Source organism: Cricetulus griseus, chromosome X (assembly GCF_003668045.3).
Source record: "Cricetulus griseus strain 17A/GY chromosome X, alternate assembly CriGri-PICRH-1.0, whole genome shotgun sequence".
Lineage (NCBI taxonomy): Eukaryota > Metazoa > Chordata > Mammalia > Rodentia > Cricetidae > Cricetulus > Cricetulus griseus.
In genome coordinates, this window is record NC_048604.1 from 30450817 (window position 1) to 30466028 (window position 15212).

The window sequence follows — 15212 nt, forward strand, 5'->3', positions numbered from 1 at the left end:
CCGCATCACCTAGAAGGCGTCTTAAGCGATCGCCTGGCTCCTTGCCTGGCGTGTCAGCCTTTGTAGGCCTAAGGTAAAGTTCAGTGATTGGCATTTTGAAAAGCTTTCTAAGGGTACTGCTGATGATGATCTGGGAAGCGTATGTGGAGAGCCATGACATTAGAAAAAGCTTCTTAAACTCCCAACTGGACTGTTCCTGGCAGCCAAGCTGGGCACATGGCAAGCAGGTGTTTGTAGCCTGGGGTCTAGGGAAATAGGATGGAGCAATGGTAGAAACAGCAAAGCCAGGGACAGCCAGCACTGAGCTCAGCAGTTTTAAATCTCCTATTTTCATTTTGAAATGCAAGTGTTTTTACCCTCTACCTTACACTGTATCCTTGTTTGTTTTCATACAGAAATAACTTATTCTTCCAAGTCAAAATTCTGTCCAGTAGGAGAAACAATGGTCATGCATGGGTGGCTATATTAGTTAAAACTAAAATGAACTACAGTTAACTATTCCTTCCTCAGAAAAATAAAGCCACACTTCAAGTGTTCACTAGCCAAATGTGGTAAGTGGCTACTTTACTGGACATCACAAATATAGAACATGGCTAGAGAAAGGTCGGTTGAAATTTATTTTTGTCTTATAAATAGGCATGGAGCAGTAAAAAATAGTGCAGTAGTATAGGATTTCAGTATCTCATTTTCAACAATGCATGGGTCATCCAGATAGAAAATTAAGAAACAAATATTTGACTTGAACTATACTTAAACCAAATTTATCTAAAAGACATATACAGAACACATTCCATTCAACAGTAGAAGAAGGCATTTTCTTCTTATGTGCACACAAAAGGATAGAGTACATATATTAGGCTCTTCAAAATGTCTTAACAAGGTTTAAGAAAACTGCAGTCATAGCAAGTATAGTTTTCAACCACAGTATGTTGAAATCAATCGGTATGAGAAGAAACTGTGGAAAATGAAAACAACCGTGGAAAGTAAACTTCATGCTTCTGAATAAGCAGTCAAAAACAAAAGCAAAGAAAAGAAAAAAAGATAGATATAAAATAAATTTGCAGGAAAAAATGAATGGACTTAGAATTATAATATTAAATGAGGTCACACAATCTCAGAAAGAAAATACCCACATGATCTATTATCATATGTCAAACCTAGGCAATAACATATGTATATATACAAACAAATGTCTGTGGGCTCAGTATGACAAGTATAAAAGAGAACAAGACTATTTATTAGAGGATTAAGAAGGACTTAACACAGGTAATAAACACAAGTTATGAAAGAGGACATATGGCTAATTGTTTTTCTAGTTCTAATTCTGTCATGGAGTTTTTTGTTTGGGTGACGGTTATGTGCAACAAAATATAACAAAAAGTGAAAGTATAAAATCCAGTAGGAAGTTTCACAGCTTCCATTTTGTACGGCTATTCTGACTGCATAGAAGTTTGCCAGGATATACAGATTTGGGTCTGGTTGATTTAGTCATCGGTTGTTTATTTTACTTGCAAGTTTTTAATAATAAAGTTAATTGAAATTTTTAAAAGAAAAAAAGAAAGAAAGAAAAAGGAAAATTAAAAAAATATTTCAGACAAGTGACAATGGGGCAACATGACCAATGGGAACAAACACAGTTCTATGAAGGAAATTTATAGCCATGAAAAAAGAAGAAAGACCTGAAGCAAATAGCTTCTTTCATTGTAACACCGAAACTCACATGGTGCAGTTGATGGGAACGTCATCTTCATGGGTCATGTTTGTGAGAACTCGGAAGAGTTGCATAAGAATTACAGGTAGAAACTGTATCATGACTTGGATCTCCATGGCATGCAAACACTAAAATAAGTCATTATTAGTTATGGAAACAAACAGAAATGTGATCTAATTTGCAAATGTGAAACAATAAGAAAATTAAGTAATGAACCATATATTGACTAGACTATCAGCTTGCTGAAACATAGGCTTGTGAGTCAGAGGACTTGCAAATGACTTAATGCACCCCTTTATTTTGCTGTTTGGATTCTGTGAGCTTATTTGACATGAATGCTTAAGTATAAAGATAGAAAGTACTTTGAAGAGAAGACAACTGACTTTTGGTAAATCTATCTCAGTGACAGGGTGGGGGTTGGGAAGATTTGCCTCCAGGCCTCCTACATTCTATACACTTTCAAACACAATCTTGGCCACCAGTTAACCTGATGGTAGGTTTAAATGAGCCTCAGTAAAGAACACATCTATATGTAATTTGCTCAATCCCACATCATTTATAAAACAGATAGTTTTGCATTTTAATATTCTTTTAAATTTTGATTACATTTTACTTAGTGTGTGTATGAGCTTACATGGTTCAGTGTATGGGCCTGGTCAGAGAACAACTTGCAGGAGTCAGTTCTCTCTTCTATTATATGGATCCCAGAAACCAAAACTTAGATGGTCAGGCTTACTACCTTTTCCCACTGAGCAATCAATCTAGCCAGTCCTCTAACAATCTTCTAATACATCTATTTATTTCACGTGCTTGTACTCTGTCTCCAATAATCCAAATGAAGTGTTGATAAATACTATATATTCATGTATACATGGAAATGTTACAGTGCTGTTTGCTACATTTCTTTCTTCTTTCCACATTCATTCACTCCATCGTCCAAGGAAAAAGAAAATCCAGCTTTGCTGAGAACGTCTGACATCAATTCTATGCGTAATGCAGTGCTATGGGAAACACAATGACGAAGAAGCCAAGTCTCCTTACTTAAGGGGAACTCATCATTTCTCTTTCCTTTCCTTTTGTTCTGTCTTTACGTCCTTACATGCAGCTTCCCCTTTCCAGGACTCCATCATCTGTATCTCAATTATTCACAGGGCAGGTTGGCAAGCTCCAGGAACACAGGTTTTCCTTCTGTGGCATTCTCTCTCCAATCCTCTCTACTTCTGCCCCTTTTTAGGATACCCCTTTAACATTTTTCTAGCTCATCCACAGTTTCTCTGCATTCTCAGTATATCCAGCACACATTTCTAAATCGACTGTCCACTTCCCTTAAATGCTGATTATATTAGACTACCTTCTACCAAAATGATTTTTTTCTTTTGTCTATGGGTATTGAAGATGTGACAGTTTCCTCCATGTTAGGTAAGCACTCTCTTGCTGACCTGCATCCTCAGCCCTCTAGAATGTTTGTGATGTCTTCCATTACTGTGTGCAGCGGCTCTCATTCGGGAGTCACGTGCTCTCCATGGGAGGTTTTGTGATGTCTGGGGATGTTCTTGGCTATCACAACCTGGGTATGGGTCTGCTATTGGTTTCTACTAGAGGCCTATAGTTCAGCTAAAGATCCTACAACAAAGAACTATATCATCTGCTTTCCTTCCTTTTGTCTTTGTTCGCAGCTTCTAGCCCAATCCTAATGACTCATCCAAGGTTAAGTCAAATCCTCATTTCATGAAGCCATTTCATTTTCTCACTCAACAGAGGTGTGTTGAGTGGACTTCCAATAGCTAAACAGCAGAGAACAGACAAAACAACCTGAACACAGCTCCTACCTTATTCAAGCAGTTTACCGAATAAAGGGGGCAAAGACATGGAACTGAGTCACTGTAGTACAAACAGCAAATAGGCATGTGTACAGCATTTATAAAAGCAGTGGCGACTGGGCTGGGAGTGGGCAGAGAATCTGAGATAAGCAGAAGGGAAATAGCAGGCAGACGAGAAAGATGAGCGTTCCATGCAGGATGGAGCTCTCTGCTACCACTACATAGCTCTTCTATAATTTATTCTCAGCAGCAGCCAGAGTGTTCGTTTTAAAATGCAAATTAGATAATGCCATGGTGCTCTTGTTAAAAACAAGCCTAACAAAATCACCGCAAAGGCCATCATCATGGGCCTTCCACACTCATTACGCTCTGCCTGTCTGCAGGCTCAGCTCTCAGCAGCCGAGCTCCCCACTAGCTGTTCCCTGTATTCCAGCAGCACTGTCTCTTTGCTTTCCTGCAAACACGCTAGTGTAGGGCGTGCATATCTGCTCATCACCCACGGCTTTCTGCCTCGCTTCAGATTCTTTTCAGCCTGAAATTGGCATTTTCAGACCGACCTGCCCTGACAGCTCTGTCTAGAATGTACTCCTGTCACCATAGTTGCCATTAACCCGTTTTCTTCTTCACAGTACTCATCTCTTTGATAGTTTATTTATTCTCTCCCTACCTTGACAAAACTAGGCCTGCCTGAATTTCTCCCAGTTAATACTCCCAGCACCCAGAACAATGTCACAACCGGTGCTTAATAAATATTTGGTGAATGGTTGAATAAATAAATAAATAAATAAATAAATAAATAAATAAATAAGGCAACAGAGAACAAGACAATTGGAAGTTCCTGCTCTACACTGGTTTCTCAATGACCTGAATATTTGATGCCGGTGGGCCACATCATTTAAAGACATTTAATCCCACACATCTTTCGATGGTCCTCTGCATTATGAAGAAGCTGCTAGCTAACTTAGTTTTGCTGTGTCTTTGGTGAGGCTGCACTCTCCAGACTGACGACGGTTCTAAGTCATGCTGCTCGGTAAAGCCCCACAGCATGCACCAAGGTACTACATACCTAACAAAACTCAAGGAATAAATGAAGTCATGAATCTGCCATTTACAGGGACAACAGAAAGGTTTGCTGGGACACTGCTAGGGCCAAGAATCAAGGAAGGTGTCTCAGACAACCAGCTGTAGCAAGCACTACAGGCAAATCACTTCTACTGATTCTTAAAGAAACCTCTGCGCAACCTTCCCTGCATTTCTTCAAGCCCATGCTATTTCACTTACTGCCACCAGAGGGTGTGTGTGCATTGTATAAATATCAGACACTCCACACCCTTAAAAACAAATACCAGTGCACATTTTGTCAAATTCGAATACCAGTATTTGAAAATGATGTCACAGCCCATTCCACTCTGTGCAAATTCTCACAAAGCTCCCTCCAGAAGGAAAAGCAATGACCTTAATAGATAAACCAGCCAGCCAGATAGTTGGAATCTCCGAGATAGTACTAAGGCCTGGATTTGAAAGTTACAGGACTATTACTCCTTAAGGTCCAAAGCCACTACCGAATGATCATCTCTCTTGAACAAAAATTGAACATTTTTATATGACAGGCAGAGCAGCACTACAAAAACTAAGGTCAAGCCTGACCTAGTAGCTTTGTTCTATAGTCCCAGTCCGAGGCCGACCTGGGCTATATAGTGAGATAAATAACAGTCTGGGCAAGTTAGCAAGAATATCTTGAAATTAAAAAATAAAATACAGGGCTGAAGAGATAGCTCAGTGGGTAAATTGCTTGCCAGCCCAGCATGAGGACCTGATTTTGATCTCAAGCTCTAACATAAAAATCTGGGCATGGTGTTTCCATCTTGTAATTCCACTGGTGGGAATTAGGCAGAGGTAGGCAGATCCCCGGAGCTCTCTGGCCTACCTAGCCAACTTAGAGAACTCAAGAGCAGTGAAAGATTCTGTCTTAAAAGACAAGGTAGACAGCTCCTGAGAAACGAAACCCAAGATTGTCCTCTGAGTTTTACACATACATGCACACATGTGTCTGCACACCCTTACACACACAGGTACCCCCCACACACACACACACGTGAACATACATACAAAATACCAAAAATGCCAAAAAGTGGTATGGTCTTTAAGTACCTGTCATGTGTGAAGCCCTGGGTTCAATTCCCCATACAACAACAGCAAAAGAATCAAAGGCAAATTATGCCATTACACTTGTCAAACTCCTGCAAAGCTTCCTATCTGAACTACATAAAATAGACGTCCTCACTACAGCCTCAGAGGCTTGCCAGCTGCTTCAAGATCAGGCTTTACCACTCTGTGCACCAGACACACTACAGTCCTTCTTGCTCTACAAGAATACACCAAGCCAAGCTCCTCAGGGACTCTGTGCCAGCTGTTCCCAGGTCTTCCCCAGCCATGCACTTGGCTGCCATCTTTCTTTAAGGTGCTGCTCAAATATCACATTGCCAGAGGCATCCTCTCTGGCCTCTGTAAGACAGAAAGTCTAGCACATTCCTCGTTTCATTTTATTGTTTCAGTTTTCTCTAGGACAGTGGTTCTCACCCTCCTAACACTGAGACCCTTTAATACAGTTCCTCATGTTGTGATGACCACAACCATAACATTATTATGGTTGCTACGTCATAAGTGTAATTTTGATCCTACTGTAAATCACAATGTAAATATTTACTATGTGGGCTATCTGATATGCAACCCATAGGGGTGTCGAAACCCCACGGGTTGAGAACTGCTGCTCCCCAGCATCTATTATCACCTGCTGTGACATCTCTACTGCTCAATACTATGCTCAGTCCCTCTACAAGACATGAAGCTCCTTCATAAGACATACTGTGTGTCGTGTGTTATGAACAATTAAGACCCAGCAGATGAGCTATCTTATTTAAGGCTCACGAGCAATGAGTAGTACTCTTACCCTAATGGACAACCAAGAGAAGTTCTGTGACTTACTTGCTCAGGGTTAACCACAGATCTAGTAAATGACAGTCCTGTGACATAAAATCAGTTTATGATTCCAGACCCACACACCCTGTCTCACGACGTGCTATCTGTCTAAAAGGGTTTCCTGGGGCCACTGTTAGGTGGCAGCATAAGGATCAAGGGAAATGCTGTAAATCAAATCTTCAGATCAAAACGCCTCAGATTTTCCACAGCTAACCTACTCACAAAGCAATGAAAACAAACTGCTCCTAGTCTGGTCCTAGGAAGCGCACCACAGTGCCAGGACAGAGAGAATGAGCAGCCAAAAGTTAGGTTCTCTGACTGCTACTATATGGTATCCTAAAGACTCCCTCCCTGTGCCACACACAGACATGTTTCTATCTTCAGTGGGCCCTTACGATAGTGTACCACCCACGGGCAAAGGATCATTTCATACTTTAGTACAAGGTAAAGTGTTTTCGTTCTTTCTGGCCCTTCCCCCACCATAGCATGCTCTCCTTGTAGTGAGGAGAGTTAGGAGGAAGAACCAAGACCCCAAAAACCATTTGTGCAACTAAAATCATAAGGTTTCTAAACCATGACATCGAATTTTGGCTATAATATTTTCTCCTTAATGTAGCCATGCTGTTGTCTGCTTCTAAACAGCCCCTTGATGGAAAAGTACTAGAGAGAAAGTGTCCACCTGAGGCCCAAGAGATTTTCAATTGTTTGCCTGGTTCTTTTTTCCATGTCAAAATGCAGCAGCAGAAAGGCACAAAAAACGAAGCTTTTGCAGAAAGCTGCTGTTCATTTACCTTTAAATATTTAATGAGCTCCCCTGGAACTTCTTTCGAGCCTGACTGAATCAGCTGGCAATGATGGAAGAATTTCTGCACATGAAGATCCTGCAACCCAGATGGAAACAGCCATATGAGATTTGATTCATTATCCCCAGGCACACGCTTCCAGCTCTGCCCGATCTCACATATTGATGGCCAGTCTATCTGGGTAGTCTAATGCCTGGAGCCATCTCTGCCAACCTATGCTATGTACCCAAAGCCCTCTTGACCACCACACAAAGCAGCATAGCCAGATGAAACTAGTGTGGACCTGAGCACACAGGAAGTTGGTAAGCATGCCCAACCCGGTAAACACTTACTAAGCCTTAAAAAAAATAAAACACTGTGTTCTATCAAATTGAGCTGCTTCTCTATTTTAATGGAATGAGCAGGAACAGAGGTCTGAAATGGCAGGTGGAGAAAGTTTCCAGAGGAATCATTTCAGCATTACCACGACACTCTGCTGGGGAGTCCAGTTGTCCCATATGAAGTCTGTGCATGTTGATTTTTCTGGACAGTGTGTATAATACCAGGAAGTAGAAAAATATAATATGTATTTTGAACTGGAATTCCTAATTGTTATTTTGTGCTTCTGTATATATGATTCTCTTACTGGTTGATGACTAAAACAGTGATTGGCCAGTAGCCAGGCAGGAAGTATAGGCAGGGCTACCAGACGAGGAGAATTCTGGGGAGGGGACACAGAGAGATGCTGTGAGGGAGATGCCATGTAGGTGCTGAAGGAGTAACAGCCTCGTGTCAATATATAGTTTCATAGAAATGGGTTAATAATTAAGAGAGAGCTTGGCAGTAAGAAGCCTAAGTCATTGGCCAAACAGTTTATAATTATTTTTAAAGATTTTATTTATTTATTATGTATACAACATTCTGCTTCCATGTATATCTGCACACCAGAAGAGGGCACCAGATCTCATAACGGATGCTTGTGAGCCATCATGTGGTTGCTGGGAATTGAACTCAGGCCCCCTGGAAGAGCAATCGGTGCTCTTAACCTCTGAGCCATCTCTCCAGCCCCAGTTTATAATTATTGTAAGTCTGTGTGTGTTATTTGGGGCTAAACGGCTGTGGGACCAGGCAATTAAGAAAATCCATCTACATTGCGCCTCAGAGAAAACTACCTCTCTTGACTTAGCATCAATTTTTTCATGTTTAAAATGGTGATAATAGCCTCTACATGCCTTTTAGGGTTCAATTTCTCCAAGCGGTGGGAGACTAAAAATAATCTAGTTTAATAAGGATATATATTCCAATATTTGAGAAATGTGGGCGCTGCAACTTACCTGAGTATAAATGGTTGATTCTAAGTGGCTCTTAATCTTCAACAAAGGCTTTCCACCATCTACCCATTTGATATCTGCATTCGATAGCTGCATAGAAAGTACGGCCATGAACATCTATAGCATAGCAAGAAATACATAAACAGCCTACAATACCACCCATGCATTTTAACACATTTCGGAAAGGAAGGTATTAGGTTCCTCCAAGGAAATACTAGAGAAAATCAGTGCCCTTTAGAATAAATGTGTCCTAAATCATTTTAGATTTCCAATCTTCTACAGATTTATATAAATTACCATCAAAAAGTGAATTACTTAAATAGATGAGTTTTTTTTTAAACCATGCCCAAAATCCAGTTTTACAAGTTAGTAGAATTATGAGCTGTAAACACAGAGTACAGACTTCCCTTGTGAAGGAGGATCAGCCTTCAGACCATATTTGAGTATTCTTGTCTCAAACCACACCAACAAAGTTCTGCTTTTAAACATCTAAAATGCAATCACTTCTGCAAAGGCAGGCATTTCCCTACCCTTCTTGATTCAGCATCATTCACATTCAAGTAGCCTGGGGGAAGATTGGCTGAGACTGGCAGCTGCTGTTCAAATGTGAGAACTCTCCCATCCTTCAGCAAAGGTACCCAGGCAAATCCAACTGCCAAAACAATAATCAACCATAAGTAACGAAATCACAAATACAATTAGCTACTCAAATGTCTGCAGGCTGGGGAAGAAGGCAAGATTGTGACATTTCCAGAGGTCTGTATGTGGGAGCCCAGATGACAGGCAACTGTGGAGCAGGGAAGGAACAATGCATTATTTGGCTGTATATCTTGGGCAATAAAAATGGGAGCAACACAGCTTTTTCAGTTAGAAGATTTGAGGAGCTGACCTCAGATGATACATGAATATATTCAAGTTCAAAATATGCCATGATATCTTTCTGTGTTGGGGATGTTTGGATAGACTCATGTTTTAGAAGGTTCTAGTACTCTTATCTACCCTTCTACTCAGAGTTCAAAGTCTCATGGTTGACATCATCTCAGACAGTAATCATGTGTTCCAAAATCTCTTATGGCAACCCTGGGATATGGGAATATGGAAAATCAAGGTCATAAGTCAAGGTTACAGTCTACGTTGATCCAAGGTAGTAAAAATGTCAATCATTTAGACAGGCAGAGTTGTCCTGATGGGAGGTAGAAGAGGAGAAAGAGGAAAATGCAGCCAGGCTACAGTGTTTATGACTTCAGTCCACTGAGAGATTTCCTGCCATCTCTACATTTCTTAACACTTCTACCCCCAAAGGGAAATCTTGGCTTTCTATTAGAAAACTCATTATGTTTTGCTATACTAACCAGAACCATCTGTGTTACTCAAGTTGCATAGTGTCAGTATTTCCATTATACAGATTATTCTGGGCTTTGACTGTTTATAACTCAGCTGTAAAAAATAAAAGAAAAAACAACCCAACCTTGCTCTGGATGGACTTCTGGCAAATGAGAATGGGTGTTGGCTGAAGAACATTTGCAAACCCACTGCTTTCCAAGTCTTTAAAATGAATGCCTATGCGCATATGTGCATGTGTGTGCAAGTGTGTGTGTTTATACTGTAAGCACAGAAGTCAACACAAATCTGGTTAGAATGTTTTCATGTACATGTTTAATTTGGCAAATGCTTTTACTCTTTTTTTTATGTGTACAGTGTTCTGCCAGCATGTATCCCTGCAGGCCAGAAGAGGGCACCCTATCTAAGTACAGATGGTTGTGAGCCATCATGTGGTTGCTGGGAATTGAACTCAGGACCTCTGGAAGAGCAGCTAGTGTTCCTAAGCACTGAGCCATCTCTCCAGCCCCATTTTACTCTTAAAAGCCAACCAAAACCTGGCTTCTCTCAGTAGACTAAAGTCTTTCACAGATGGTGCACTATGTCCGAAGGACATCTCCAATGCAACTTCAAAAATATTTTCCCCAGGCCTCTGCTCTCAGAAAAAAGCAGGAAAGTGACATGTGTAGAGGGACTGCTAGAAATGACAATGTCAAGAAACCCAGGAGGTCTCAACCCTACACCAAGAAGTATAGCAACTAAGGAATGCTCAGAGTGGGAGAAATAGTCTTCTCCAGGGAAGAGCACACCAATTGGTTATCCAATACCAAATGGTCAGTACTGAAACATACATACAAGTTACACTATACAGACTGAGCAGGTTGGACTTAGGAATGTATAAGCATATACATATATGCATGTGATAGCAATTAAAAAAGAGGGCATAAATTCAAAAGGAAGCAAGGAGGGATACATGGAAAGATTTGGAGGGAAGAAAGGGAAGGGGGAAAGGATGTAATTATAACCTCAAAAATAGGAGGAAAGGGCAAATAAAAAAGAGGGAAAGACAGAAATGACACTGTTGATGCTCTGAAATGGTGACTAATGGGAAATACTCTGAAATTTTGACCAATGGGAAAAGTTTTCCAAACTAGAAACTAGGAAAACATTTCTTGTTTTTAGACATTTTTCCTCACATAGTTTTTATTGAGGTATGTTTTGTCAATTTTTCTTAGTGAATTTGCAGTTGCTCAGGAATTAACAGGAATTGCAGAAATTTTTCATTACTCTAAAAAGAAACTCAACTGACCTCAGCAAGCACTCCCAACCTCCCTTCACTCCCATCCCTAGAAATCATCCATCCACTTTCTGTCTGCATGAATCTGTTTAGGTGACAGTTTTGTACTGTGAATTATCAGAGCATGGCCAAGTGTGTCCCTTAGTTGAAACTCACAGGCAGCACTTGGAAGCTGTAAAGGCATACTATCAAGCATACCATCTGGCTCAAGGTAGGAAGCCACTTAAAGGGTGGACAGTTAGAATTGATGAGTGGCAGGAAGAGTCACCACCTCATGCTTCGCTGAACATCTTGCCCATTTCTGTCTAGAATTTGGATGAGGAAACTGCAATTTATCACTCTGGAGGAAAGCGCTTGCATGGATTCTCATAGTTCTAGCTGTTTTCATCTCATTTCTCCAGGCTCCCGATCTATGTGCATTTTAGGGAGGATCCCTAATATTCAGCCCTGCTGCCTGATGGTATCCCTCAGGGATCTCACTCGCCCTGAACCTGCCACATACTGGTGTATCTTCTTTTCAGTTACCTGGTTTTGAAAATTCAGATATTTGCCAGGTACAGTAAACACAGAGTCATTCCTTGGAATCTGCAGGAGGCTGACTGGTCAAAGATTATCCCAACAATACTAAAATCCATGCATGTTTGATTCACCTATGTAAAATGGCATAGAACTGACTTCTCTACACACATCCTCCTGGGTATTTCAAAGCATTCCTTGATTACATATAATATCTACTGGAAAGTAAATGTTATGTAAATAATAATTTTACTACACTGATTAGGGAACAAAAGGGGGGCTATATGCATTTAGTACAGATGCATTTTCTTAAATTTTTGAGACAAGGTTACTCTGTATACAGTACTGGCTGTCCTGAACTCGCTATGTAGACTAAGTTGGCCTCAAACTCACAGAGATCCACCTGCCTCTGCCTCCCGAGTGTTGGGATTAAAAGTGTGTGCCACCACATCCAGCTTCAGATACAATTTTGATTTTGGTTTTGTTTTTTGAGACAGGGTTTCTCTGTGTAGCCCTAGCTGTCCTGGAACTCGATCTGTAAACCAGGCTGGTCTTAAAACTCAAGAGATCCACCTGCTCTGGCCCCAAGTGCTGGAATTAAAGGCCTGTGCCACCACTGCCCGGCTTTCAGATGCAATTTTTAAGAATAACATTTGCAGGGTCTGGGAGACAGCTTAGTAGGTAAAGTGCCTGTTATGCAAACATGAAGATGTGAGTTCAGTCCTTAGAACCAACATTTTAAGAAGCCAAGTATGGTGAAGTACAATTCCCAGCTCATTGTGGGATGTCCCATGACTGGGCATGTGTGGTCCTGAGTTATATAACAAAGCAGGCTGAGCAAGCCAGTAAGCAGCACTCCTGTGTCGTCTCTGTTTTAGGTTCTGCTTCCAGGTTCCGCTCTGAGTTCTTGTCCTGACTTCCCTTCATAATGGACTATACGTTGCAAAATGAAATAAACCCTTTCCTCCTCGAGTTGGTTTGTGATCACAGTGTTTTATCACACCAGTGGAAACCCTAAGGCAAGCTCTATATTAGAATTTTTGCTATGTTCCTTATAGTATCTACTAATACAGTTCACAGAAAATAATGCAGAAATACTTGCTGAATGAATGCATCCTGAGGCATGCTGACATTCACAGAGTGGCCGTGACACAGGCTATGCTCATAGCCCTTGGATGTTCTTCTAAAGCTGTCTTCCACTGGTTTATTTAAAGCCTTCGTGACATGGGACCAGAACTGGTGCATCAGTGCTAGAGCTTATTCAACTCCATTAAATCTGTTCTCATTAGCAACAGGCAGTCCCCTATCTCCCTCCAGCTCACAGATGTCCCTGGCTCTGGGCTCACTTTTCTCTTCCACAACAAGCGTAAGTAGAAAATTCTAGTTGCTGGGCACTCCTACATAACAGAAATAACAACACTGGATCATATGTGTTTCTCCCTGGGAGCAGCATTCACTTTGCTGCTTTAAGTAGTTTGGCTGTACTGATGAGCATTTGGGAAAGATATTCGGTACACATGATAGTAAAATCAACATAGAATTTGTCTTTTGCCAATGAACTGTTTCCGGATGATGCTTGTGATGATGCCTAGGTTGTCCTTGAACTCCTGGGTTCAAGTAATCCTGTACTCTTAGCCTCTTGAGTAGTTGAGACTATAGGTATACACCAATGTACTTGGCTTAGCAATGAACCTTGTAAATCAGAAATGTATTTTTTGGCCAAGGAGTGAAGTAGTTGACAGCTTGATTAAAAGATTTTATATCCCACAGAAAGAATATGTGACCCTGGGCTTGATGCCCAACACCACAGTGAACAAACAAACAAATAATAAACAGCAGCGTACATACCTGGGGTTTCCACTGTGTCCTGCTTTTTGGTTGTTCCTTTTGTGTTGATTTCACAACTTACATGATAAAAAGTAAAAAGCAAATGGTGTTTTTGATGCAGGTGAATGGGAAGCTCAATTTTGATCTGAAATGATATGGAAATTACATATGATGTTTTGTTTTGTTTTACTAGTCAGGTTGGACTGTCAGACATGTAGGTCAGTTTCACCATATTGTTCCAGAATACTCCCTGAAGGACAAGCCAAGTGGCCAAATAGCATATATATCATTTCAGTATACTTCAAAGATTTTTTGGTCAGTTTCAGTTTGACACCAGTATTCTCCTGAGTTGTGGGGATTTAATACTTTTGTTGACTTAGTACTTTATTTCTGTATAGCTAGCTCAATGAAGTCTCCCAGCGTCAACTTTACAGCAGGATTTTCTAAAACACTAGATTTAAAAACCACATCCTTACACCCAGGGAAGCTGGAACCCAATGCAATCCATTTAAAATGAACACTGAATTTGAAAAGTGACATTTACCTAAGTCGTCGTTTGCCTGTGCATGAAAAAAAAACCTTACGAATAATGTGCAAATACCATGGTGTTAAGGTACCCACAAATCAAAGTTCACCAAAAAATGTCTCTAGAAAAAAAATATTTTTCTTTCTTCCCTCTTTTCCTTTCTTTCTTTCTTTCTTTCTTTCTTTCTTTCTTTCTTTCTTTCTTTCTTTCTTTCTTTCTTTCCTTCTTCTCTCCCTCCCTTCCTCCCCTCCCTCCCTCCTCCCTCCCTCCCTCCCTCCTCCCTCCCTCTCTCTCTCTCTCTCCCTCCCTCCCTCCCTCTTTCTTTCTTCTTTGGTCTTTTGAGGTGGGGTTCCACTGTGTAGCAGCACTAGCTGTCCTGGAACTTTCTGCGTAGACCAGACTGGCCTGAAACTCACAGAGATCCACCTGTCTCTGTCTCCTCAGTGTTGGGATTAAAGGTGTGTGTCACCACCACCTGACGTGTAAATTTATTTTTGAACAAACAAAAAGAAGTCACATATGTCTCAAAAACTTAGGTTCAAAAGATGCTTATAAGAAATGATCTCAAGTGAATTTCTAATTAGAAACCAATTTCATGATTATACCTCCTCTTAGCAGGAAAGAGAGAAATTAAAATTTTAAATGATTTGATGCACATGCCTGTAACCATATATACACACAGGCAAATAACTGTTTTCTGTCCTTCCTAGTCAATATCTAGTGAATGAATCAAAAAGTCAATTATTTTAGATGTTCTAAAACCATATCTAATTTACTATGTGATCTAGTTCTTTGCACTGGTTATAGAGCTACACATAAAAAACAGCATGTTAGTAGACATTTGGTCCAATTATAGTATATTCAAGGCATGGCTTAGAGTATTGTCACCAAGGTCCGTTATAGATATACTTCATTACAGAGCATGCCTGTTCACAGCATCCAGACCATCTGGGCATCTAATGCTCTACTGCACATAAACACGGACATACTCTCCCCCCTGGGTAGCAAAAATGCAAGGCACTACTAATTCCTTCCCCACCCCCAAAGAAACCAGGGAAAGGACACTGAGAAAAGAATGCATGAAGCCCAAAACTGGGACAGGA

General features: G+C 40.7%; 1 protein-coding gene across 2 annotated transcripts in view; it reads right to left on the reverse strand.

Annotated features, from left to right (window-relative positions):
- The window catches only part of Dock11 (dedicator of cytokinesis 11), a 185553-nt gene that overhangs the window by 75547 nt on the left and 94794 nt on the right, over positions 1–15212 (reverse strand). For both annotated transcript variants that reach the window (XM_027431983.2, XM_027431984.2), the window contains exons 20-24: positions 13605–13728; positions 9154–9275; positions 8627–8713; positions 7302–7391; positions 1721–1839 (exon numbers count right to left, since the gene is read on the reverse strand). In XM_027431983.2, coding sequence (XP_027287784.1) covers positions 1721–1839; positions 7302–7391; positions 8627–8713; positions 9154–9275; positions 13605–13728 — 542 coding nt within the window. The remainder of the gene's footprint in view (positions 1–1720; positions 1840–7301; positions 7392–8626; positions 8714–9153; positions 9276–13604; positions 13729–15212) is intronic.